This window comes from Oncorhynchus mykiss, chromosome 17, assembly GCF_013265735.2.
Source record: "Oncorhynchus mykiss isolate Arlee chromosome 17, USDA_OmykA_1.1, whole genome shotgun sequence".
In the NCBI taxonomy this organism is placed as follows: Eukaryota; Metazoa; Chordata; class Actinopteri; order Salmoniformes; family Salmonidae; genus Oncorhynchus; species Oncorhynchus mykiss.
This window is the reverse complement of record NC_048581.1, coordinates 68,544,023-68,571,811: the sequence shown is the minus strand read 5'-3', so window position 1 is coordinate 68,571,811 and position 27,789 is coordinate 68,544,023. Positions and strand designations below refer to the sequence as shown.

Sequence of the window (27,789 nt, the reverse complement as noted above, 5' to 3'; positions counted from 1 at the left end):
CTAATTTACAGGTTATGCCAAAACTCCATCCCACTAAAACAGGCTGAAAGTTCACACGGTCCTTTTAAACAGCTCTAACACAAAAATAAAATTATAATAATTTTCACAATATTATTCTAATCTCATAGTATGGAAATATACACTGAGAATACGAAAAAATAAGAAAACCTGCTCTTTCCACGACTGATAAGGTGAATCCAGGTGTGATCAGGTGAATCCAAGCTATGATCCCTTATTGATGTCAGTTGTTAAATCCACTTTAATCAGTGTAGATGAAGGGGAGGAGACAAGGTAAAGAAGGATTTTTAAAGTCTTGAGACAATTGAGAAATGTATTGTGTATGTGTGCCATTCAGAAGGTGAATGGGAAAGACAAAATAGTTAAGCGCCTTTAAACAGGGTATGGTAGTAGGTGCCAGCGCACCGGCTTGTGTCAAGAACTGCAACGCTGTTGGGTTTTTCACGCTCAACTGTTTTTCCTGTGTGTATCAAGAATGGTCCACCGCCCAAAGGACACCCAGCCAATTTCACACAACTGTGGGAAGCATTGGAATCAATATGGACCAGCATCCCTGTGGAACATTTGACACATTGTAGAGTCCATGCCCTGGCAAATTGAGGCTGTTCTGGGGGCAAAGGGGGTTGCAGCTCAATATTAGTAAGGTGTTCCTAATGTTTGGTATACTCAGTTTATATAAAACACAGATAAATCACGTTTTTGAATGCACTGGGCCTTTAAAAGAATTAGAGGCTCTCTAGGTTGCATCTCTCAGCGATCACACTTCCTTTTGACGGGGATCTAACAATAGAGCGTGTCTCTCTTTCACATGTGTAATGTCCACTGTGGGATGAGACAGTGTTTAATGGACTCTCAGATGTGGTCGAGGGTGACATCTCATGGGAGCCTTCAAAGCGCACAGAGACCTTAACAGTAATTACAAGACAATGAAGGCAGAATGGAAACCCAATGATGGTTGTTGTTCCTGTTGGCTCCTTGATACAGTCAGTATCCATAGGGAGAATATATACTAACCTCTTAGCTTCTTATCAATTGAAGTGCCCCTGGATACCCATTTCATCTCAGGCGCCCTTTCATTCCCTTTTATTTCATCTCCCCCTCCATGTTAGGCCTGATAGTGCTGTTTGTTCTCCTGTCCTAGACTCTTAGACATTAACACACCACATATACTGTTGAAGTCGGAAGTTTACATAGACTTAGGTTTTTCAACCACTCCACAAATTTCTTGTTAACAAACTATAGTTTTGGCAAGTCGGTTAGGACATCTACTTTGTGCATGACACAAGTAATTTTTCCAACAATTATTTACAGACAGATTATTTAATTTATAATTCACTGTATCACAATTCCAGTGGGTCAATTTATACACTAAGTTGACTGTGCCTTTAAACAGCTAGGAAAATTCCAGAAAATTATGTCATGGCTTTCAAAGCTTCTAATAGGCTAATTTACATAATTTGACTCAATTGGAGGTGTACCTGTGGATGTATTTCAAGGCCTACCATCAAACAGTGCCTCTTTGCTTGACATCATGGGAAAATCAAAAGAAATCAGCCAAGACCTCATCCTTGGGAGCAATTTCCAAATGCCTGAAGGTACCACGTTCAAACAATAGTACGCAAGTATAAACACCATGGGACCATGCAGCCAGGAAGGAGACACATTCTGTCTCCTAGAGATGAACGCACTTGCGAAAAGTGCAAATCAATCTCAGAACAACAGCAAAGGACCTTGTGAAGATGTTGGAGGAAACAAGTACAAAAGTATCTATATCCACAGTAAAACGAGTCCTATATCGACATAACCTGAAAGGCTGCTCAGCAAGGAAGAAGCCACTGCTCCAAAACCGCCATAAAAAAAGCCAGACTACGGTTTGCAACTGCACATGGAGACAAAGATCGTACTTTTTGGAGAAATGTCCTCTGGTCTGATGAACCAAAATAGAACTGTTTTGCCATAATGACCATCATTATGTTTGGAGGAAAAAGGGGGAGGCTTGTAAGCCGAAGAACACCATCCCAACCGTGAAGCACGGGGGTGGCAGCATCATGTCGTGGGTGTGCTTTGCTGCAGGAGTGACTGGTGCACTTCACAAAATAGATGGCATGATGAGGATGGAAAATTATGTGGATATATTGAAGCAACATCTCAAGACATCAGTCAGGAAGTTAAAGCTTGGTCGCAAATGGGTCTTCCCAAATGGACAATGACCCCAAGCATACTTCCAAACTTGTGGAAAAATGGCTTAAGGACAACAATGTCAAGGTATTGGAGTGGCCATCACAAAGCCCTGACCTCAATCCTAAAGAAAATTTGTGGGCAGAACTGAAAAAGTGTGTGCGAGCTAGGAGGCCTACAAACCTGACTCAGTTACACCAGCTCTGTCAGAAGGAATGGGCCAAATTTCACCCAACTTATTGTGGGAAACTTGTGGAAGGCTACCAGAAACATTTGTTAAACAATTTAAACAATTTAAAGGCAATGCTACCAAATACTAATTGAGTGTATGTAAACTTCTGACCCACTGGGAATGTGATGAAAAGGAAACAAAAGGAGAAATAAATAATAATAATAATAATAATTCTCTCTACTATTATTCTGACAATAAAGTGGTGATCCTAACTGACCTAAGACAGGGAATTTTTACTAGGATTAAATGTCAGGAATTGTGAAAAACTGAGTTTAAATGTATTTGGCTAAGGTGTATGTAAACACACACACACACATATGGCACGTGGTGCTTTACCTCAACCTGCTTTGGGTGGGAACATACAGTGACTGTATGTCACATTTTCTAACAGTTTTACTGTAAAGAGACAAGGTGATTATTACACTTAGGAAACCATTCAGTGAACAGTAGCTAGACAGTGAATAATAGCTAGACAGTATGTATGCTCATGGAAGTGGCATACATACAAGTATAATCATGGGAATTGGAGCAGAAAATGCACTTATGAAAATAGATGAGGAATAAAGTCATTAGGATAAATATGTTCTGTGTTTTGCTAGTCAAGTGGGGTGATAACATAGAGAGGGCTCTCCAAGAGCTGCAATTTAGATAATGATGATCGTAGAGATTGCTGAAATGCAAATGCCATATTATAATGCATTAATCCTTTCTGAGGTCTGTTTCGGTGTATTTTCAGAAACACTGCCTGGATTTGAATCTTCTGAATCTCTTCTGCTCTGTCCTGTTCTATTACGTAAACTAACCTGGCGGTCAGATAATTAAGATGTCGAAGATAAGCCTCTTTCACAGTCCTAAATGTTCTAGAGACTGCAGCAGTCCATTTGGTTACCCTCTGCACTACTCTCTGTCTGTAATCCCTCTGTGCTCTGTCCCCATTATCTCAGTCATTCTGCCCCTCCATACCAGCAGTGACAGACAGGCTGTTATCTGTGTGCTCAGTAGCATCATTTTGTATTTGAGGGCTTGTATGACCTCTTACTCCTTTTTTCTTGGGAAATGATGTGATTTGTGTTTTAAAACATGGTCATTGTGCCTTCTGAGAATAGTGTAGTAGTGGACTTACATGTTGAGCAGGACACACCAGCCGCAGTGAGGATCCTCAGAGCTCAGACACTCTCCACAGGTCCCATACTGCTCACAGGCCTCCACTGGGACCTGGGTCACCTACAACACACCAGAGGAAGGCTTAGACGCTTAACATAGACCATGGAACCTACGACATTCACATGAACAGCACATCATTTACAATTAGTGTAAAACATATTGCTCTATATAACTGCTTCCTTATTTGTTTAGCTGGATAATTGTGTGTGATACATTATGTAGTACAGTATGTAATGTATCCATTGAAATAGTGTCCCTGTTGACTTAGTAAACATGATCTAAGGAAATGGGGAAAAGCCTGGTAGTATGTGAAATCTGATTTATTCCGTTAATTGATTGTGGGGGATTCAGCACTAGGTTGAAGATGACAAAGTTAAGACAATATAATAATTCCACACGGCAGCTTTCAGAAATAAATTAATTAATTGGACCAGAATCATTGATAACTATTAGCATCGTTGCTAACTAGCAACACTGGTCTCAATTTTGCAAAGAGTTATTGGATATTAGAATCATGTTGTCTTAACCTTTGTCATCTTCAACCTAGGTTCAACAGAGGAAGTAGCTCTGGCAAACAGGCTAAGAAATGAGTTAAGCCACAGCAAAGATAAGCCTGATATCCATGGGTGTGCTCACAGCTTGGATCAGCCTACACACACAGATACACACACACATATACACACACCGCCACCTCTCTGTGTGGACGCCAGGCAAAGCATACGCTCCCATTAGTCGCTGTGATAGACGTTGCTGTTGAGTGGGCAGCGCCAGCCCGTGCATACACAAACAGGTTGAAGCTTTGCTACTTTATACTTTGTTATTATTCTCCCCCTTGACGGACCATGCAAGTCATTTCCCGATGTAAGCAATCACAAATGAAGAGTGGATTATGGATTAGAGCGTCTCCGCTTCTCTTGATAGCGTAAATGGGTTCTCTCTCAGTTATGTTGGCAAAACAGATTATCTGCTGCTCTCCGCAAAATCACTTTTTCTTTTTTTAAGAAAAAGCTAAATTATTTTAGAAGGGATGGGGGGACAGGCTCTACGTCCAAATCTGACACAGAAAGAGTAATCCTCCCAACCAGCCCTACTCACATTAGCCTCTCCAAAACTAGCTAAGAAGGGGAATGTGCAGACAGACAGATTGTTCTTGCTGTTACCGTGCCAACAGTATGCCTCTGGTGCTGCTCAGATTTAATGTTCAGCTCACATGATGTGAGTTTATTTGTCCATCGAATTTTACCTGAGCATGCAGGCAAAGCTATGAATCACAATGAGATGACATTTGTCAGCAGACAACATTTTGTTTGAGGACCGCAATTTCCCACACATTTACAGCCCTAGAAATCCCTTGAAATGTAACTACAATTAATTACCACACTAAAATGTGGCAGTCATTTGATGAAAGCTTCAGATTTGTCTCTTTATTCATTTATTTTATTGATAGGACAGCACAAACCTACAGTACACGCTACATAGAGATGCGAGCAAGAGAATTCTACCATAGATGGTTATAATTATGGTGTAATATGTTATTTTCAACAGTCATAAACTCTAATCCACTCTGCAAATGTCAACTTTGGCTATTATGCAATCCTCGTCATCTTATATCATGCTCTTGGGGGAAGGGGTTCCAACCTGAGTTAAGTGCGCTAAATGGAACGTAATTCCCTTTTTATGCACTTTTTCTCTATGTGTATTCTGACCTTGAACTGAAGCATCAGAACAGATCATGGCAAACAGTGTTTTAGCACCGTGGTCTTGGAATTATCTCCAGACCAGCTTGGAACTCCAGGATCTTGTTTCCTTGGAGGAGTTTAAAAGTTTGGTTGACTCAAATTTACATTTGCATTTGACATTTTAGGAATTTAGCAGACACTCTTATCCAGAGGTTAGGAGGTGTTGCGAGGGGTTGTGTGCTGTGGGATTATTTAAGATACTTGTTTCAGATGTTTTTGGAAGATGGACAGTGAGATGCGTGATGCCACTTGGGTGTCAGAAGAGGGGAAGGAGAAAAGTAATTTAGTGTCATCCACATAGCAATGATAGGCGAGACCATGTGAAGATATGACAGAGCCGCGTGACTTGGTGTGTAGAGAAAAGAGGAGAGGGCCTGGAACTGAGCCCTGGGGGACACCAGTAGTGACAGTACGTGGTGCAGACACACATCCTCTCCCCGTCACCTGGTAGGAGAGGCCTGCCAGGTAGGACGCAATCCAAGAGTGTACAGGGCCTGAGATGCCCAGCCCTGAGAGAGTGGAGGAGGATCTCACGGTTCATGGTGTCGAAGGCAGCTGATAGATCTAGGAGGATGAGAACAGAAGAGAGAGTCAGCTTTGCAGTGCGGAGGGCCTCCATGTCACAGAGAAGAGCAATCTCGGTTGAGTGACACGTCTTGAAACCTGACTGGTTAGGGTCAAGAAGAGTTGGTCAGAGAAAGCACGCTCAAGTGTTTTGGAAAGAAAAGAAAGAAGGGATACCGTCGTTTTTTTTATGTCAGAGGAGTATTGGTTTCTTGAAGAAGGGAGCAACTCAGGCCAATTTGAAGTCAGAGGGGACACAGTCAGTGGTCAAGGATGAGTTGAGATGGTCTGGAGAAGGATGAGAAGACAGGGTTGAGCAGGCACGTTGTCGGTAGGCCGGACCTCACTAGTCGCAGGATTTCATCTGAAGAGAGGGGAGAGAAAGAGGTCAAGACGTAGGGTAGTTCTCTATGAGTGGGACTAGTGGACTCAAGAGGCTGAGGGAATGAGTAGCAGATGTCATCAACCTTCTTTTCAAAGTGGTTGATGCAGAGAGAGAGGATGGAGGGGGAGGGGTGGAGGATTGAGGAGGGAAGAGGAGGTGGAAAAGAGCTTCCTAGGGTTAGAGGCAGAAGCTTGACATTTTGAGTGATAGAAAGTGGCTTACGCAGTGGAGACAGATAAAGAAAAGGTAGAGGAGGGAGTAGAAGGATGATAGGTCCTCCGGAAGTTTAGTTTCTCAATTTTCACTCAGTTGCCCGCAGCCCTGTTCTGTAAGCTCGCAATGAGTCCCTCAGCCACGGACCAGGAGGGGAGGGCCGAGCTGGCCGGGAGGAATGGGGATGTTCCGAGTCATAGGATGCGGAAAGGGAGGAGAGTAGGGTCGAAGAATCAGAATCAGGAGACAGGAGGGAGATAGATTTAGCAAAAGTGAGAGATGAAAGGATAGAAGAGGAAAGAGTAGTGGGAGATGGAGAGCGAAGATCATGACCATCTGGGTAGGGGCTGAGTGGCTAGGGTTGGAGGAAAGCGACACAGAAAAGGAAACAAAGTAGTTATTGGAGACCTGGAGGGGGGTTGCAGTGAGATTAGCAGGCAAACAGCCTCTAATAAAGATGAGATCAAGCGTATTACCTGCCTTGTGAGTGGGAGGGGACTGCGAAAGGGTGAGCTCAAAAGAGGCGAGGGGAAAGAGAGAGTTAGAAAGAAATGAATCGAAGGCAGACGTTGGGAGGTTGAAGTTTCCAAGTACAAAGCCATCATCAGGAAATTAGCTTATCAAGGTGTCGAGCTCATTGAGGAACTCTCTATGGACACCTGGTGGGCAGTAGATGACAACAATTTTAAACTTGAGTGGCATGGAATTCAAATGAGGAGATGGACAGGTAAGAGAGGGAAAACATTTAAAATCTCTGCTTAGGAGAAATGAGTAGCCTGTGCCACCACCGCGACGACCAGATGCTCTCGGACTATGAGAGAAAACGTAGACAGATGAAGAGAGAGCACCTGGAGTAGCAGTGTTCTCTGGGGTGATCCCTGTCTACGTCAGGGCCAAAAAGTCAAGGGACTGAAGAGCTGCATAGGCTGAGATGAACTCGGCATTCTTGACCGTTCCAAACGTTGCCAGAGACCAGGAATTCCACATGGGTACACTAAATTAGAAGAGTTGCAGCCAAGGGATGGGAAGTGTCTGTAAAGCCTACAGTGAAAGGAGTGAACAGGTATAGAAAACACACACATACTATAGTTGCCAATGCTACAAAAGAGCCAAATGAGATCTGAAAATAACTAGGTAAGATACGAAAGTGAGAGTGGTGTGGAGCAGAGTATGTGGGCAGAGTTGAGCAGTCCAGTGTTTCACTTCCTTTCCAACCGCACCCCTAAAAAAACACTCTTCTCTCAGAGGGGGAAAAACTGCTGCTCCAAATACGCTCCATTCATTCAAATTTCCAATTGAACCAACAACCATCTATTTTTGTTACTACCTGGAACTACCATTTGGTTTTGAAGTATTGGCACCAAATGCATTCCAATAAACAACATGAAGAGGTGAATGTGGAAGGGTTCATCATTTGTTTTAAATAGGCTACATGTTGTAATAAATAGCATGCAAACACTGAAAAAGACAGGCAGCGTAAGAAGGAACCGAAAATGCATTATTTAGGCTATAATTAACCTATTATTTCAATTATTTAAAAATTATAGCCTACAAAGAAATCAATTGTGAAGCATTTGCGAGTACGCCACACTAGGCTGCACACTAGGCTGCACACTAGGCTGCACACTAGGCTGCACACTAGGCTGGCAGGAACATTAAGCACTCACCATTTAAACAACATTTTGTTGTATTAAACAGTTATAGTCTATGTTACGTTCCCCAGTTTATGTGTTGTAGTTTGTGTATTTGCATGTGTTTTATTTCAGGAAATGGCTTCCTGAAATCCTCAAGCAGCTGATTGGTCGACTCCAGGGCTAATTGGAGAGCTGACCCCGCCCCCTCGTCAAGACACAGCTGTCTCCAGTTACATTCATTCTGAAGCTATATAAAAGCCAGTGTTCTGTTCAGGAGAGAGAGATTTGGAGGTAGGGATTGCTGAGAGAGATTTTGCTGGGAGGTCATTGCAGAGTGATTGATTGTGATAGAGAGATTTTTGCTAGAGGTTGATCTTGCTGGGAGTTCATTGCTGGGAGTTCGTTGTTGGTATGTTCTGTGAGTTTGTTGCTCAGGTAGAGCTTATTTGATGTCCTTTTGTTTCTTAGTTTGTTTGTGAAATTGTTTAATATTCTGTTTCACTTGTTCCCAGGGGGGAAGGGGAAGGCACCTTGGGAGTGTTTAGGCAAGAGGCCCGCGGGCATACATATACCCGTAGTATATTCACTGTCTAGGCACACTAGGTAAGACCTGGGCGGACCACCCCCTGTATTTTGGTTAGGGCACCAGGTGGTGCTAAATTAGGTAAGTAGTGGGTAGGCAGGTAAGATAGGAGTGTGGGGGGCTTTGAGATTTACTTTCTTTGCTTTGGTTCCGTCCAGCCCCTTTTCCCCATATTACCGTGTACAGGAATAAAGTCCTTGTAAAACGGTACCACATTCTGCATGTTGTCATTCTTACTCGCACCTACAGTCCATACCTCTTTCGCTTCATGGAGAGTTTAGTTGTAGCAGGGGGTTGCGTTCCCTCTTCATAGAGGCGTGCGTAACAGTCTATAAATTGTGCATATAGTCTGTGATTTACTTAGAATTAAATACCCATTTTACAGTGCCTTTGAATTCACTTTTTAAACACGAGTTTGGCCAGAGGCTGTGGCTTCAGGCTCGTGCCCGGAGAGCAGGCCAGCAATGGAGAATACTCTCTCCGTGCTTGCATAGACACTGTGGATACTAAACACCCTTCAGGCCACTCTTGCCAGGCTGAGCAGGGATGCAGAGTTTTTTTTTCTATAAGTAAGCCTAAATATTTTTGGGAAAAGAACCCTATCAAAATGAAAGCTCCTTGAAAGAGGTAACATGTCTGGCCTATTGGGCCAAAATCTATGATAGCCCATTGTATAGATAATAGAACAAACATTAACAAAGCTTTTAAGAGATCAGATTTTTTTGTTTAGAAAAACTTTGCTACAATGACACACTTAGCTAGCTACCCACTTAATGTATTTATGTTAGCATGTGCACATATTACACCTTCATGCTTTTGGGATATGTGTCTTTTCAGATTCCACAATGACATAGTTGTGGACACTACAGCACTCTCTTGCTGTTGGTCCTCATCTTTAAGTCACCTTGATTTTGCACCTGTGTTTTCTCAGTTTCTTTAAACTCCATGACAGTAGCTAAAGCAAGGGGCTATAGCAGCACACAAGGAGCCTACAATTGCATGCTGGGCCGGGTATGCCCTGAGCTCGTGAAGTGATGCCTAAGGTGGTGCTACTGAAGGTGAAATTGGAGCAAGCGAGAAGGCCAATGCTCCAGCCTTTTGGAAACTCGCTCTGCGCTCCAGTCAAATTGAGCACGCTCCGTTCTGGTGTGAAGCCTTTCTCTCTTTCCTTCCTTGAACACCTCGGCAGGACCGTCTTTGCTTCCGCGACGATCTTAGTTTTGCGACAAGACCCCCACTTACAGCTGCCGCTGAGAAAACAGGGGAGACTGAAGTACTAATACCAGTGGTGGAAAAAGTACTCAATTGTCATACTTGAGTAAAAGGAAAGATATCTTGATAGAAAATAACTAAAGTGAAAGTCACCCAGAAAAATACTACTTGAGTAAAAGTCTAAAAGAATTTGGTTAAATATACTTAAGTATCAAAAGTAAAAGTACAAGTATAAATAATTTCAAATTCCTTATATTAAGCAAAGCAGATGGCCACATTTATTTTGTTATTTACAGATAGCAAGGGACACACTCCAACACTCATAACACATAATATACAAACGTGGCATGTGATTACCTGGGATGTACATCATTTTCTTTAGGAATAAGAGTAAAAGTTGTCAAAAATATAAATAGTAAAAGGACAGATACCCCAAAAATGACTTAAGTAGTACTTTAAAGTATTTTTACTTAAGTACTTTACACCACTGAATAATACTAATAGCTAACTCTCTTGCAAAGGTGAAGAGCACACCTCCCGATACTAATTGCTGATTGCCTAGGAGAGGAGAAACCACTCCCCCTCCAATACAGCCACTGATTACAAAAACAATAGTTACAAATTGCCCTGGCCCTTAATCCTGGGTGATGTGTCAACAATCATCTGCTAGTACTAGTTAATAGCTGTCAGCAATTCACATACCAGGTAGGCTACTGGGAAGACAGGAAGCACTTAAAGTAGATGGCCCTATCTAGTTAAAAGACAACACTAGACAACAACAGATAAAGACAAAAATTATATTTATCACTCCTGGAGATATCACGAGTATAGGAATGTGAGGAATGTGATCGTCATTAGGACTTGATGCAGTGGTACATATGATATATTTTGTATGTATCTATCTATGTATCTAGTATGTTTGTAATTGAAATATATGTGTGTCTACGTCCCACAGCATTTTTTTATGGTGTCTACTACATATGTCTGTAAGTTGTTACAGTGTGTCTGATATTTGTCTCAAACATTGTTCCCCTCTGCTCTTGTCTTGGTTAGACCAAGTGTCTCTTAAATGAGATGAACCTGAATAAATAAAAGTAAAATAATTGCGAATAGCATGCTATTCATTTGGGGTGGAGCTAGAAAAAATCAAATCAAAGTTGATTTGTCGCGTGCGCCAAATACAACAAGTGTAGTAGACCTTACAGTGAAATGCTTACTTACAGGCTCTAACCAATGGTGCGAGAAAAAAAGGTGTGTGTGTGTGCCAATGGTGCGAGAAAAAAAGGTGTGTGTGTGTGTGTGTGTGTGTAGGTAAGTAAAGAAATAAAACAACAGTAAAAATACATTTGAAAAAAGAGTAGCAAGGCCCTAAACAGACACCTGTTAGTCAGGCTTATTGAGGTAGTATGTACATGTAGGTATCGTTAAAGTGACTGTGCATATATGATGAACAGAGAGTAGCAGAAGCGTTAAAAGAGGGGTTGGCGGGTGGTGGGACACAATGCAAATAGTCCGGGTAGCCATTTGATTACCTGTTCAGGAGTCTTATGGCTTGGGGGTAAAAACTGTTCAGAAGCCTTTTTGTCCTAGACTTGGCACTCCGGTACTGTTTGCCATGCGGTAGTAGAGAGAACAGTCTATGACTGGGGTGGCTGGGGTCTTTGACAATTTTCAGGGCCTTCCTCTGACACCGCCTGGTGTAGAGGTCCTGGATGGCAGGCAGCTTTGCCCCAGTGATGTACTGGCCCATACGCACTACCCTCTGTAGTGCCTTGCAGTCGGAGGCCGAGCAATTGCCGTACCAGGCAGTGATGCAAGTAGTCAGGATGCTCTCGATGTTGCAGCTGTAGAACCTTTTGAGGATCTGAGGACCCATGCCAAATCCTTTTAGTTTCTTGAGGGGGAATAGGCTTTGTCGTGCCCTCTTCACGACTGTCTTGGTGTGTTTGGACCAATCTAGTTTGTTATTGATGTGGACACCAAGGAATTTGAATCTCTCAACCTGCTCCACTACAGCCCCATCGATGAAAATGGGGACGTGCTCGGTGCTCCTTTTGATGTAGTCCACAATCATCTCCTTAGTCTTGGTTACGTTGAGGGATAGGTTGTTATTCTGGCACAACCCGGACAGGTCTCTGACCTCCTCCCTATAGGATGTCTCGTCGTTGCGATACTGCTTGTTTTGTGCGTGATTTCCTGCAAGACAGGATTGTCAGTGTTCTACCATGGCCAGCAAAGAGCCCCGGATCTCAATCCCATTGAGCACGTCTGGGACCTGTTGGATTGGAGGATGAGGGCTAGGGCCATTCCCCCCAGAAATGTCCAGAAACTTGCAGGTGCCTTGGTGGAAGAGTGGGGTAACATTTCACAGCAAGAACTGGCAAATCTGGTACAGTCCATGAGGAGGAGATGCACTGCAGTAATTAATGCAGCTGGTGGCCACACCATATACTGACTGTTACTTTTGATTTTGACCCCCCCCTTTGTTCAGGGACACATTATTCAATTTCTGTTAGTCACATGTCTGTGGAACTTATTCAGTTTATGTCTCCGTTGCACTATTTTGTTATGTTCATACAAATATTTACACATGTTAAGTTTGCTGAAAATAAACGCAGTTGACAGTGAGAGGACGTTTCTTATTTTGCTGAGTTTATATACATATACAACGATACCGTACACCGTATTTATAGAGATGATTTAAGATAAATCTACAGAAAACCCTATTGAATGAAAACTCCACGAGAAAATTTGTTGGCCAGCAAGTAGGAGGGTTTTCAGCAGTTTAATGAAATGTATTCAGTGCACGGAAGGTAACCACACCTGCAGAGGGCGTTACGTGACTGAATAAGGTAAGTCTGAATTTCAATACTGAAAAGTGCATAGGAAATGCACACATTTCCTAAGTCTGAATCGGTCCTTACAGCGATGCTAGGCACATGTAATGCCTATGAAAGTAAGGCTTATCGTATCAGCCTACTATCACTACCACTTTCATTCAGATTTATCTGTAATTTCACATGTTTTCAGATTATAGAGATTTGTGTTCTCTTCAATGCAAACGCACTAAAAGCACAACAGTGCTTTGTCTGCAATAATGTGATTTCTCCTTTGCCTTTAAAAGTTGTCTCTATTAATTACTGTTAAATGTAAATGCAGCTGACCATATCCGTCAACCATCAGCTTATTATCTGACCCATCGATCTGCTGGGTGAAGGTGGGTGGGAGAACAAAGGGCCCTGATGGACATGGCTAGAGGTTTATCTCCTCTCCTCCCTGACCTGTTGTTTTCACAGCTGCTGACCCCTTGGCAGGGATAACAAAAGGTCTAATGATGGGTTAGGTGGAAGCCCAGACAGAGACTGATAACCCTCCCTGTCCAAACAAACTCACACAAAAAAAAAGACCAGCCAGCTCAACAAATAGCACAGATATGAAGCATTTTCTCCTCTGCCTTTAGCCCTTGACAAGACGGGTCATGGGTGCCTCTATAGCAGGGGTCTCCAACCCTGTTCCTGGAGAGCTACCCTCCTGTAGGTTTAGATTGAACCCCAGTTGTAACTAACCTGATTCATCTCATCAATCAGCTAATTAATAGAATAATGATCACTAGATTAGGGTTGAAGAAAACACCTACAGGATGTTAGCTCTCCAGGAACAGGGTTGGAGAGCCCTGCTCTTTAAGCACTACAGTCAGCCTATAATGTTTAATGACTATGTGTACTGTATGTGCATGATGATGTGACATTTCACCTGGGTTATAGCTATTGCCTTCAGGTTGGTTATACTGATCAAGAGGAGAATTAATTATCTAATGTTTCCCCCCCAAAAATGTACTCTTGAAAATTAAGTTACACACAAAACAAGCAAATGTGAAACCGGGGGATGAGGATTTCACATTTTACAGCATAGCACTTTGAGAGATTGCCTTATAGCCAATATAGGTTGTATTCCCTCTGAGTGATTAACTGTAATAACACTTTGTCACGCCCTGACCATAGTTATCTTTGTCTTCTTTATTATTTTGGTTAGGTCAGGGTGTGACGAGGGTGGTATGTGTGTTTTTATCTTGTCTAGGGTTTTTTGTATATCTATGGGGTTTGGTACATCTAGGTATATGTAGGTCTATGGTTCCCTGAATTGGTTCCCAATCAGAGACAGCTGTTTATCGTTGTCTCTGATTGGGGATCCTATTTAGGTTCCCATTTTCCATTTTGGTTTTGTGGGTTATTGTCTATGGTTAGTTGCATGTCAGCACTCGTTATATGTAGCGTCACGGTTGTTGGTTTGTTTAGTTCAGTGTTCTCTTTCATTAAAGAGGAATGTATTCATATCACGCTGCGCCTTGGTCTCCTCGTTATGACGAACGTGACACGCTTGTTATGGTGCAGCTTTAAACCTCTGGCCCCATGATGTAGACCAGGGATGGGCAACTGGTGGCCTGCTGGCCGACCAATATATATATATATATATATATATATATATACACAGTTGAAGTCGGAAGTTTACATACACTTAGGTTTTTCAACCACTCCACAAATTTCTCGTTAACAAACTAGTTTTGGCAAGTCGGTTAGGACATCTACTTTGTGCATGACACAAGTAATTTTTCCAACAATTGTTTTACAAACAGATTATTTCACCTAAAGTTCGCTGTATCACAATTCCGGGGGGTCAAAAGTTTACATACACGAAGTTGACTGGGCCTTTAAACAGCTTGGAAAATTCCAGAAAATGATGTCATGGCTTTAGAAGCTTCTGATAGGCTAATTGACATAATTTGAGTCAATTGGAGGTGTACCTGTGGATGTATTTCAAGGCCTACCTTCCAACTCAGTGCCTCTTTGCTTGACATCATGGGAAAATCCAAAGAAATCCGACAAGACCAAGAAAATACTAATTGAGTGTATGTAAACTTCTGACCCACTGGGAATGTGATGAAGGAAATGAAAGCTGATATAAATCATTATCTCTACTATTATTCTGACATTTCACCTTCTTAAAATAAAGTGGTGATCCTAACTGACCTAAGACAGGGAATTTTTACTAGGATTAAATGTCAGGAATTGTGAAAAGCTGAGTTTAAATGTATTTGGCCAAGGTTTATGTAAACTTCTGACTTCAACTGTATGTATATATTAATCATCAGTTATCATATTAAAAACTGCAAACATTTGCCTCCAACCTGTTGGGTACTAACTTCTAAACTTGAAATATTCCTATTCATGTTACCATATTATAACTGAGGGTATGGAAATTTACTGAATAAGAAAGTTTAGATTCTGTCAGAACATGTTATTGTTAAATATCAGGTATCCTATGGAGAGGAGAAGGGCCACAGTCTGGTTTCGGTCAACAGATAAGGTAGGACAGCCGTGAGTTGGGGAGGAGTGAGAAATTTGGGCCGAGGTCAGGTCAGATGAAGTGAGACAGAACAGTCACCACTAAAGTCCTGTCTAGCAATAGAGATGTATTCTCTGTCCAGATGTGCAAGGAGGAGACTCAGCATAAGAGGAAGGTATATGTGCTTGTGTAAACATGTCTGTCTTGTACAGCTGTATGACCCAGTGGGTGAATAAACTTGGTTTGAGTTTTACTAGTCATCTGTGAGTTTTACTCTGGCAAAATGAGAATTGCTGGAAATTAACTTTAGAACAAAAATGTGTTTTCTCTTTGCTGTCACGAAAGGGGCTCCTAAAATGTTTTGCACGTGAAGTGGGGATGCCACTGCGGCCCCTCATGAGTTCTGTTTTTTTGTGGCCACCACCCCCATCAAAGTTGCCCATGATGTAGACCATTACAATTCAATAGAGAGTGTGTCTGTTTGGACAATACTTCTCCACGTGAAGCAGGGATAGATCTTTCAATAAATAATCAACCCGAGGACATCAAACAGAAACTATTACACACACTCACACACTCACTCCATTCCTCTCCACTCTGCATCATCATGCTTGCCCTATGTGCTGCGTTGCGCTCGGCAGGAGAAAGAGAGGCTCATTGTTATTCTGCGAAGGTCGCCTGATCTCAGCCAAATCTGTCTGTGCCTCGCTCTTGATTCCACATCATTTCTCTATTGTTTGGCTCAGAGAAATCCCCAAATCCCCCTACTCTGGCATCAGCTGGAAAAGCAGGAAATCTGAGAGAGTAGCCAAGCAAGCTCCTCTCCTCCTGGAATTCCTATCTAAAGCTCTAGGAAGGACTGATTGAAATGAGAGGGAGAAAGTATTTTCACCTTCCTGGTTCTTAAGGGCCAAAAGCCACAAGCAGTCGGGTATGGTTCCAATATTAGGAGAGAGAGAGTGCATGGCCATGGCCTGGTTTGTTGGTTACATGCGTCCATGTTCTCATAATACAGTCAAAATGGGGAGACTATCTCCTTGAAGAGAGAATATCTGTCCTTGAACAACCAAGGCTCATCAATAAGTGATGTCTTGTCTCTTCCTGACCATCACACTCCAGGAAGTGCTGCCTTGATTTGTATCAAGAGACACTTCTGTACAATGCCTGTGCCCGTTTCTCTCTCATTTCTTAAAAACCTTATTTGAGCCTTCACATGACGTTTATAGGATATTTCCAGACACATTTAACAAATTTATGCTGCCTGTATTGTCCAAACACCCTCTGCCTCCTTGTCCTTCAGTTTAGTTTAAAAATACATTCCAACAGTCGGGAGACAAGTGAGTGTAGCAATGATAGCAGGGCTTTTGGTCTCACTGAAATCTAATCCCATTACACAGTGCCATGTGACTGAGCCAGAATAATCACTTGAGTTAAAAGTGATTACCACTGTTCCCTCTTATCTCCCGATGAGTCTAGAGGACTTCAGCCAACAACAAGTGCTCTGCTTGCTGATGTGATGCTTGTCCAACTGGAGAACACCATATGACACCTACAAATCAAGGAAATGTCTCTAATGGTTTTCTATGGAGTGTGTAGCATAGTTTAAGATGCATGTTAGTCTAGAGGTTTTCTATTGGATGCGTGAGGCATGTATGATGCATGTTAGTCGTAGTCGGTGCACATGGGTGAGTAATTAGAGCATGTGTCCTTCTGTCATGAACATGCCCTGCATATCTTACACACAACCCCAACATGGAGTTTACATATAATATGAGAGATACATAAAAAAAAGTAGTACCACGATGTGTGAAGGAGAGCACAATTTCAAATATTTCTGATATTTGCTTGAGTTCCAATTAATCTTTACTTTTTCGATTATTGTGGTAATATTGTGATATTATACACATAACCCTTAGCCCAAATAATGTTGGCTAGTCATAAATTAATTTATTATTATTTTCATCACAACTCTAAACCCATGAAATACATACAGTACATCATTGCATTCATATTCACAGGAAAGGATCTTGTTAACTTATAAACATTTCTGTTACAGTAGGGAATGGGAGATTCCTCACCTGATTGTCAGACATGATGTAGAGAGAGTTGCGGTCCAGAGAGAAGGCCATGTCTCGGAGGATAGGACCACCTTCTGTCATCACGGTCAGGGTCTCATACTGCCCCCTGCCCTCAGGAGACCCATCCACTCGGACCTGGAGGACAGAGAGACAGACATAGGGCTGGTCAATTACATCTGTATGCTTGACAATAAAATAGTGACGGTTTTGACCAAACAAACCTATAGAGTACTGTACTCTTAGCTCAGCTTTGTAATGTTTGTCCCTACTCCAGGATTAGTTCATTATGTTACCGGTGATGGCATGTTTCTGGCTAGTTTTCAATTAAACCAGACTAAAGATTAATTTAACTTTGGCACAATCTTTTGGGGTGCATTAAAAGCATGTTTGCGGATAGGCACACACATACAAAGAGAGAATTGGATTCCCTTCCCCAACCCCTTTCTGTCCATTTTTATCCATACACATTTCCTCATTAGTAGGTGATGTCAGAAATCTGAATGACTTCATACAGTAACAGTATATTATTATCACATCTGAAAATGAAAATTGATATACCCTGAGTCTTAAAAGACAACAATAAGTTGGACAACTGAGAAAAAAAGATCCTCATTAGCTATACTATCTCCAGTTTAATGGTTGCTTAGAATTCAGCATGATAATATCAACTGGCTGATTAAACCTATGTAACTGCTGTGAAGTGGAAATGCTTTATCATATTAAGAAGATACTCATCTAAAAACAACAGAATGACAGGAGACTTTGCAGAGGGATAGACAATTAGGGGGCAGATGTAAGAAGCCCATAATAAACTACATATCCTCCATTCTGGTTATCTGGACAGTACAAATCTGCAGCACCAAGATCAGGTTGGACTGCAGCATATCTCCCTGCATGCTAGGCCAGTGCACACAGCCACTGGCAGGCCCACAACACTCTCTCAACAGACACAGCAGGAATCAATAGAAATTGATTACATGATTGGATCCCCTGGGCTCAAAAACAGCACCAATTAATCAACCCTTCCACCTTCCATTCAGCAGCCCTCTCCTAAAGGCTGGGGTCCCCACCATAAAGATAGAGGAATATAGAGAAAAACACCTCATGGACTGAGATGGGAGAATCCTACAGGCGAAATATCTTCTGTGACAAAGAGACCAAAGCCTGGCAAGCAGCCCCAGCGCTGCAGTCATTTAGGGACACGGTCAGGGGATTCTATCAGAAGGACCATTAGGATCACAGTGTCCACTCTGCTCCGTTTGTCATTTAACCAGCTCTGTCCACCATTGATTTGACACTGTCATCCCCCTAACCAGTCACTCAATAGAAAGTTGTATCCAGTAAAGCCTCTGTAACTCTTCATCTATTTTGTGGTTCCCTGCCCCCTCATCCTCTGTCTCTCTTACCACAATCCCACGCAAGGTGGAGTCAGCTTTCATTCCATTTCACACACTCTCTATTTCATTCACAGAAACCAGCGCTTGTATGAGTTCCACTTCCAAATCTGATTGGAAATAAAACCGAAATTGCCCAGAGAGATATTGTGCCAGCGGTATTAAGCTGGGCATTAGGAAGTTGACCAGGAGCAACCACAGTGAACAAGGTCCAATTTATTATCTCAGAGGAAATAGTGACTATTTGACTGGCCCAGAGTTTGATTTCAGTCCATTTATACATGAGTTTATAATCTAAAACAGGGTTGCTTGGGCTTTGGCCCTGTGGGACTACATCAGGTCCTCAATCTCTCTTAAGCCTCACAGTTCGTAATGAGAGGAGGACCGTTTAATTGGTTTTATAATGAGCCTGCTGGTAGCTGCTGAGATGTGCACAGTATCTGGAAGCTGTCCTAGTTCAGCCAGAGTTTCTGGTAGAAGTAATGTACATGATGAAAAGTGGCTAGTTTACAAAGATCAACTCATGCCTGCTACCCCATCAACCTAAGCCATGTAATAATGAAAATGTTTTGTAAATGAGTAGGAAACATCATTCAAGGTCCAGAACATATGAACAAAAACCCCCACAAATAAAGTAATTTCATGGCTCTTAGAGTATGTGCACAAAATATATTTTCTCTTCCTTTGTAGGCAGTCTGTTTTACTGAATAGGAAGGTTACTAATGCTTTGGCTAAATGCCCTTTTCTAATCTAGTGTTTCTGTTGTCTTTCTTTAAATGTCCAAACTGTAACCTAACGTTACAAGAGGAAATACAACGGTGTGTTTTCTTTCCCGATACCGACAGGGGGAGTTCATCTTAAAGGCCAACATTGGATACAAACAAGAAAGTAAAATAACCTGACAAATACGTTTTAGAATGTCATATGACCCCATATACTCTTAGTAAGGAATTAATACAATTTACCTGTTCCCTTCAAGAGCTCTTTTAGCATGGTTTGCTGCATCTCTCAGTGGTAGCGTGTTGTGATTCCATCCTTTAAAGAGATTCTCCGGTACTTTTGTATAATTTTTAGCCAGTAGTTCTGAAAGTAGCATTCATGAGCCAAAGGTGGTCCTGAAATGTGCATACTACATCACATACAGTACCAGTCAAAAGTTTGGACACCTACTCATTCAAGGGTTTTTCTTTATTTTTACTATGTTCTACACATATGGCATCATGTAGTAACCAAAAAAAGTGTTAAACAAATCAAAATATATTTTATATTTGAGATTCTTCAAAGTAGCCACCCTATGCCTTGATGACAGTTTTGCACACTGTTTGTATTCTCTCAACCAGCTTCATGAGGTAGTCACCTGGAATGCATTTCAATTAACAGGGGTGCCTTGTTAAAAGTTATTTTATGGAATTTATTTCCTTCTTAATGCGTTTGAGCCAATCAGTTGTGTTGTGACAAGGTAGGAGTGGAATACAGAAGATAGCCCTATTTGGTAAAATACCAAGTCCATATTATGGCAAGAACAGCTCAAATAAGGACAGAGAAATGACAGTCCATCATTACTTTAAGACATGAAGGTAAGTCAATGTGGAACATTTCAAGAACTTTGAACATTTGTTCAAGTGCATTCACAAAAACCATCAAGCACTATGATAAAACGGTCTCTCATGAGGACCGCCACAGGAAAGGAAGACCCAGAGTTACCTCTGCTGCAGAGGATAAGTTCATTAGAGTTAACTGCACCTCAGATTGCAGCCCAAATAAATGCTTCACAGAGTTCAAGTAACAGACACATCTCAACATCAGCTGTTCAGAGGAGACTGCATGAATCAGGCCATCATGGTTGAATTGCTGCAAAGAAACCACTACTAAAGGACACCAATAAGAAGAAAATACTTGCTTGGGCAAAGAAACACAAGTAATGGACATTAGACCGGTGGAAATCTGTCCCTTGGTCTGATGAGTCCAAATTTGAGATTTTGGTTCCAACCGCTGTGTCTTTGTGAGACGTAGAGTAGGTGAACGGATGATCTCCGCATGTGTGGTTCCCACTGTGAAGCATGGAGGAGGTGTGATGGGGTGGTGGTGCTTTACCTCCGGGCTGTGTAAGGGCTATTTTACCAAAAAGGAGAGTGATGGATTGCTGCATCAGATGATCTGGCCTCCACAATACCCCAACCTCAACCAAATTGAGATGGTTTGGGATGAATTGGACTGTAGAGTAAAGTTAAAGGAAGTTTGAAAGTTGCCAGACAGCTTCCCGGACCCACATCACAACATGTTCTTACATTTCTCTCCCTTTAAATATTGCCATATGGAATTGATTATGAGATTGTTGTGATCAATGAAGCAATTTGGGAGGGTTCTAAAAGAGGTAAACATTACTGTACATAAATGTTCCTTCTAGCTTTCCATTTCCCTGGAAGTTGGTAAGAAAGATGATCAGTTCACAGTACATGTCTTTGGCCTGCCAATCCCACTAAATGTGACCTGATGTGACTAGCATGGGCGAAGTGTGTTAAGTCTATCTATCATACCATATGGATAATAGACTTGGAGCACTCTTCAGCTAGCCTATCCATTTTAGTCTAGTATCCTTACAGTCTCCCTTATTCCTTTGCCCCAGATACAGTATGGTAGAAAGGACACTCTAGCAACAAAGATTCATAACATTTTCAAACATAACTTCTTTCTAAGAGAATAAAAATACAATGACATAAGGCCAGTACGTCTGGCAGCCTTCAGGGTTGAGTGGCTGTGTGTTTGGGCAGATTCTAACTGACAGACTGGAGAGTGGACATTGATTAGCCCATATCCATCATGACTTTGCCTGAATGCTGATGAAGCGGAGTGTGTGTCTGTCCTGCGAAGACAGGATGGTGCTGCAGTGCCTAATAAAAGGGGGACGTGTTTAGTGAGAGCCAAATAGGTGGATGTCTGTATTACAACCCTGCACTAATCAGTCAGACATGACATCACTGCTACTAAGAGAGCTGTATTGATTCCTAGCATAGAACAAGCTGTATGTTAGCAAATGCTATTACCAAACATGATTACTACTATGATGAATGCACTCTAAGTGTGTGTGTGTGTGTGTGTGTGTGTGTGTGTGTGTGTGTGTGTGTGTGTGTGTGTGTGTGTGTGTGTGTGTGTGTGTGTGTGTGTGTGTGTGTGTCTGTATGTGTGTGTGTGTGTGTGCTCGTCTGATAAAGAAAATAAAAACATACAGCAGTGTTGGCCCAAAGGAATAGGACATTTTCTGAATGATCCTTGAGGTTTTCCCTAAATCTCTGAAGTTAACATTCTACAGTATGCCTAGCTTCCAAGGCCCCATACCACAGTTTCTACTACGTAACCAGAGACTCCTCTAACTCACCTCAGGTGAGGTGACAGGTGATGGCGCCGATGGGTAGGGCTGCTGTCTTATCGACCCTCAACTAATCAAACTACGTATTTTGATTGTTTTTTTTGCGTTGTTCGTAATTTGTTTTGTACATAATGTTGCTGCTACCGTCTCCTATGACCGAAAAGAGCTTCTAAACATCAGAACTGGGATTTCTCACCTCAAACTGGACAAAGAGTTTTTCTTGGAGATTCGCTGGAGAAGGAAACAGAGATTGAGGCAAAAGAGGACCAGGACCTTGTGAGGACCAGGCGATGAGTGGCTAATCTGCCCTTGCCCTCCATTCTGTTAGCTAATGTTCAAGAGGTAGAAAATAAATTGGATGAACTGAAAGCACGTATATCCTACCAACAGGACATTAAAAACTGTAATATTTTATGCTTCACCGAGTCGTGGATGAACGACGACATTAAGAACATAGAGCTGGTAGGTTATACACTCTGTTGGAAAGACAGAACAGCAGCCTCTGGTAAGACACGGGGCCTATGCATTTATGTAAACAACAGTTGGTGCACGATATCTAAGGAAGTCTCAAAGTTTTTCTCGCCTGAGGTTGAGTATCTTATGATAAGCTGTAGACCATCTGTAGATCATCTGTATTTTTCGTAGCTGTCTACATACCACCACAGAGCAAGGTTGGAACTAAAACCGCACTAAATGAGCTGTATTCCGCCATAAGCAAAAAGGAAAACGCTCATCCAGAGGCGGTGATCCAAGTGGCCGGTGACTTTAACGCAGGGAAACTTAAATCAGTTTTACCGAATTTCTATCAACATGTTAAATGTGCAACCAGAGGGAAAAAATCTACACCACCTCTACTCCACACACAGACACATACAAAGCTCTCCCTCGCCCTCCATTTGTCAAATCTGACCATAACTCTATCCTCCTGATTCCTGCTTACAAGCAAAAATGTAAGCAGGAAGCACCAGTGACTCGGTCTATAAAAGAGTGGCCAGATGAAGCAGATGCTGTACTACAGGACTGTTTTGCTAGAACAGAATGGAATATGTTCCGGGATTCGTCCGATGTCATTGAGGAGTACACACATCAGTCACTGGCTTTATCAATAAGTGCATCGAGGACGTTGTCACCACAGTGACTGTACGTACATACCCCAACCAGAAGCCATGGATTACAGGCAACATTCGCACTGAGCTAAAGGGTAGAGCTGCCGCTTTGTGTGTGTGTGTGTGTGTGTTAGCGTGTGTGTATGTGTGTGTGTGTGTGTGTGTGTGTTAATGTGTGTGTGCGTGCGGGTGTCTTTGCATGCATGCTCATGGGTGTGTACTAAGTACAGCATATGTTTAAATATCCTACTGCAAGCAGAACTCAAGGGAAGCAGAGGATATAAACGTAGACATGCCATCAGTAAATGTTGTCACTTTAATGCTATGTAGATAATAATTTGTAGTGAACGGTCTATCTACTGTGAAGATTTCTGTATTGAGACTACTGTTCACAGCATGCAGTTAAATTTAGCCTCAAACATACCTTCCTTGCCAGTCGTCCTCCTGTCTGAGATTCTCTACTAATCCCTTCAATCACCAAATATCTCCTTCCGGTCCACTGTGAAGTCATGTTTTTGAAAAGCTTGAATCGTTTAGATATACTTTCGAGAGTTTCCTCAGTTGGAAACTGGCTACTTTCTGCACACGGTTAGTGTGAAACGGAGTGACTTGACACAACGCTGGCCAAACAAGATGTATCTACAAACAAAACGGAGTTAAATGGTTCCAGTCTGCCATGAAATGTTCATCCATGTATATGGGTAAGAGTAGCTACATTTTCAGATTTAAGTTTCTAATTTAGTCAGAAAGTAATTTTTATTGCAAATTAAAGTGTACTGTTAGTTAGCTAGCGAATGTTAGCTTGCTGGCTCGTTAGCTAATGTTACGTGTATGATCTATGCAGTAATATTATTAGAATCAGAAATCCATTTGCATTGCTAGTTATAGCCTATTGTTAGTTATCTAACATTGAACCTAGTTTGTTAGCTGTAGCTGCCTGCAGATTCCTAGTACAGCTATGACAATGTTTGTATTGATAGTAGTATGAGTTTGGATTATGCTGGTTCATTGTTTAGCTAGCTAGCTACCTAGCTCGCTACATGTCTAAACAAAAGAGTCCACTTCGTCCGGATAATTACATGACCCATCTAATTAGCCAGGTGTGTCTGGGGGTGATTACGGCCATCTATTGTATTTCATGAAGAATAGTGACCCATCCACTTAGCTAGATGTGGCTGTGGGGAGTTTGCATTTCCTTCACATGACCCATCAATTTAGACAAGTGTGTCAAGTAAGCGTCATCTAATAATTATAAAATACTTCTAAATTATTTTCAGCAAAAGACATGACAAAAACACACTTTTTTAACTATAGTAAATACTACAGTATTTAATTTGCATATACCCTGCCCATTCCCCTCCTCCATATCCCAATTTGTGCAACCCATAAGTGAAAAACCTACAGTACATGCCATGTGTAGACCATATATTGTATTATAGAAAAGAGCAGAAGCTCTGAACTATCCGTTCAGACCTACCTACCTATATGTTATGGAAAATGTGCTCTTTTAGTATTTCTCAATTAGGTTTCCTCAAGGAGAAAACCTCCACTGCTAGGTCAAAGATAATAAAACAAAAACACTATTGTAAATATTACAGTCCACAAAAACACTACAGTATACTACAATCTGTAAAAACACTACAATAATTGCTATAGTATATACTACAATTTTAATTTACTACAGTAGTTGTACTATAGTTAACTGTAAATACTATAGTATAGTCCCTGAAATAGTACAGTATTTACTGTAGTGAAAAAACACAACAGTGAATACTAGTATTTATACCATAGTATATTATAATATTTTTCATGTGGGTGTGGAGAAAGAATCGCCCATGCTCACCTTCTTCAGTCTGCCACTCCTGGTTCCGATAAAGGCCACGCTGTAGCCATTATAAACGTAGGAGATGACAGAGGTCAGCCTGTCTCTGGTCTCAGTATACACCGTCAGGCCAGCTACCAGCTGGGAGCCCCCAAGGGGCTGGTTGATATCCAGCCCACAGAAGTGATCATCGATAGGCACAGGCTGCAGAGAGAGATGGGGGAAGACAGGGAGAGATGGGTGAGACAGAGAGCAAGAGAATGAGAGTAAGAAATCTCAAAAAGACTGCTGTAAAAATCCTTACATATTCGCTACACACAATTACCATGGTTTTCAAGGCTGCAACTTCAAAAGTTATTGGGGCTGTTACATTTGTAAAAAATGCCAGGACAGTGTGTTTGTTGAGCAGTTTAATTGCTCATGGCAAACAGGAGAACGCCATGTGTTTTGTTACGGTTTCTGTGATTTAAATCGCTTGATCTGACATCACACAAATACACAGTCCCAGAGATGTCAGGTTTTGATTTAGCATCAGAGAGGCTCGCATGCTAAGCAGTCCTGTTACATCTAGCACAACCCACCTCAAACATCCACTAATGGCTTGTCAGACAGAATTGAAATCTTACTTTTTAGGGCAACACATTTGTACTTTAATTTCCTGCACCTCTCGAGAGTATCTATTCTGCTTTCTTCTGCACTGGAACAGATGGATTCCATGGGTAAGAGGCAGTATATGACTATTAGCAAAATAGGATCTTGGAGGCAATGGTGGAATCAAAGTGGTTGGGTGAGAGTTGCTGAATAACAACCTTGATGGATGTCCTTGTTACCGTTTTCTGAACGCTGACAGCCTCATATCATACAGAGTTACAGTCACAAATGGAAAGAGAGAGAGTGAGAGAGAAAGAGAGAGAGAGAGAGCCTGAGCCTCTAAATGGAATCAAAGCGACATACAAAACTCCTGTGATTAGCATTGTACATTCATCTCCCCCACTTACTCTGCTGCTCTTTTGGAATATAGAAACGGTGAATGGGATTCTTCAGCGGGATTCTGGCTACTGTTAGTGTAATCAAGGCTGTGGGGTAATCAAAGAGCTTCAAAAAATACATTCTCCTGTCAGCTCCACTGTCTGAATAATGTGTATGTATGCCACATCAGAGGAGCCAATGCTGGTTGGCCCCAGGCTAGCTGCATGTTAATGAAGGGACTGGATGCAGAGCCCTCTTCAGGGGTTTAGCTACAGGTACCTACCGCCTTGGTGCACTGCACGTCCTTTCCCAGCAGCCAGTGCAATTCCAGGTTGCCCTCTCCCTGGTAGCAGGACTGCAGGCGCTCTTTAATGCGGGTGTTGATGTCTCGGATGGTAAAGATGCACAGGGCGGAGTTGTCCAGAGGCTCGTGGTACTGCTTCTGACCCTTGGTGAACACAGCAAAGAGGATGTCATCCTGGGCACTGATGTTCAAGGACCTGGCCAATACCTTCCCTGCCTTAGACAGGTGGGCAGCCTGTAGGAGGCGATACTCCTCTCCCTTGTGTACACAGCCCACTGGCAAAGACACATAAGAGTGGAACTTTGTGTCCCCTTTGCAGAGGCGTATGATGCGGGTTGTGTAGAACAGATCACCAGGGGAACTGCCAGCTGGCATCCCATTCTCTGGGGTCTCTGGCTGCACGGTCAGGAAGTAGACAAAGTTCCCACTGGCGAAGCCATAGATGTAGTAGATGTCAAAGCGCGGGACCAGAGCTAGTGTGTCAGAGGGGATCTTAATGAGAGAGGAGACAAAGTCTGTGTGGAGCTCGTAGTCCAGCATGGCAGAGGACTCTGGGTCGCGGGGCAGCTTACGGCTGGAGATGGTGGGAAAATAGTCCTGCTTCCCACCCACAGCCGTGCCGATGAACAGGGTGCCGCCCTGGCCCTGCGAGGAGGGCACGATGACACCATACATGGTGCCTGTCTGGTTGACACTGGAGAGGTAATGCTCTTTCTTGTGAGTGGGCTCTACCAGGATAAACAGGTCGTCCTGTCGCATCAGCTTGCAGACTCCCTGGTAGAGGCTGCCACAGGCCAGCAGGCGGTTGTGGAAGTAGTCTATGAGCAACAGTTTGTTAATGTTGTCAGTGGATGCCAAGGGCTCTGAGCAGGGCTGCACTATAAGAGGAGGGTAGCAGGCGTTGTTGTCATACTCAGGACCTGTGTCGTGGGAGACCAGAAGTGTCAGGTTGGCAGACAGCTTGTAGATCCGGTTCACAGCACCAACATAGAGAACACCAGTGGTCTTGTGCACTGTCAGGTGGTTCAGGGTCCACTCTCTCCTCTCTGACTGGAAATTGTTGACGGAATGACCTTGTCCCATTGCTAGGGAGATGGACATCATGACCAACAGCCACCACGTCAGGGGCCATGACTGCTCCTTAGTGCAGCGGCAGTAAGTGCATCCTATATCCAAACACGTCCCCATCCCCATAGGACTTCTAAGAGATGGCAAGTCCAGGCAAAATGTCTAGTGCTGTAGGGCAGGAATGAACAAGGCTGTACTCTAGTTGATATCCTCAACAATGGTCTTCACATCATCCTGAAATAGAAGATAAATAAACCGAACATGTTATAATAAACCTTTCATAAACCTTTAGCAAGGACTCATTAAACAGGGTTTTATTCATAAAACATTTTGATTAAAATAATTATATGAATAACCTCCTTCCAATTTCACAAGGGTGACATTTTACAATGACAAGAGTTTTCCATTATAAAAGA

General features: G+C 42.3%; 1 protein-coding gene across 2 annotated transcripts in view; it reads right to left on the bottom strand.

The window, feature by feature from the left end:
* LOC110494461 (plexin-A2) overlaps positions 1-27,789 on the bottom strand; it is a 66,758-nt gene that overhangs the window by 21,807 nt on the left and 17,162 nt on the right. The window contains exons 2-7 of one of the 2 annotated variants that reach the window (XR_005037057.1): positions 26,285-27,607; positions 25,054-25,236; positions 17,344-17,478; positions 6,073-6,259; positions 5,776-5,895; positions 3,558-3,652 (exon numbers count right to left, since the gene is read on the bottom strand). Coding sequence is in view for 1 of the 2 variants with exons in the window: in XM_036950522.1 (XP_036806417.1) it covers positions 3,552-3,652; positions 17,344-17,478; positions 25,054-25,236; positions 26,285-27,499 (1,634 nt within the window). In the remaining variant the exon portion in view is untranslated. Of the gene's footprint in view, positions 1-3,551; positions 3,653-5,775; positions 5,896-6,072; positions 6,260-17,343; positions 17,479-25,053; positions 25,237-26,284; positions 27,608-27,789 lie in introns of those variants that run through there. The other variant, XM_036950522.1, reaches the window with a different exon arrangement.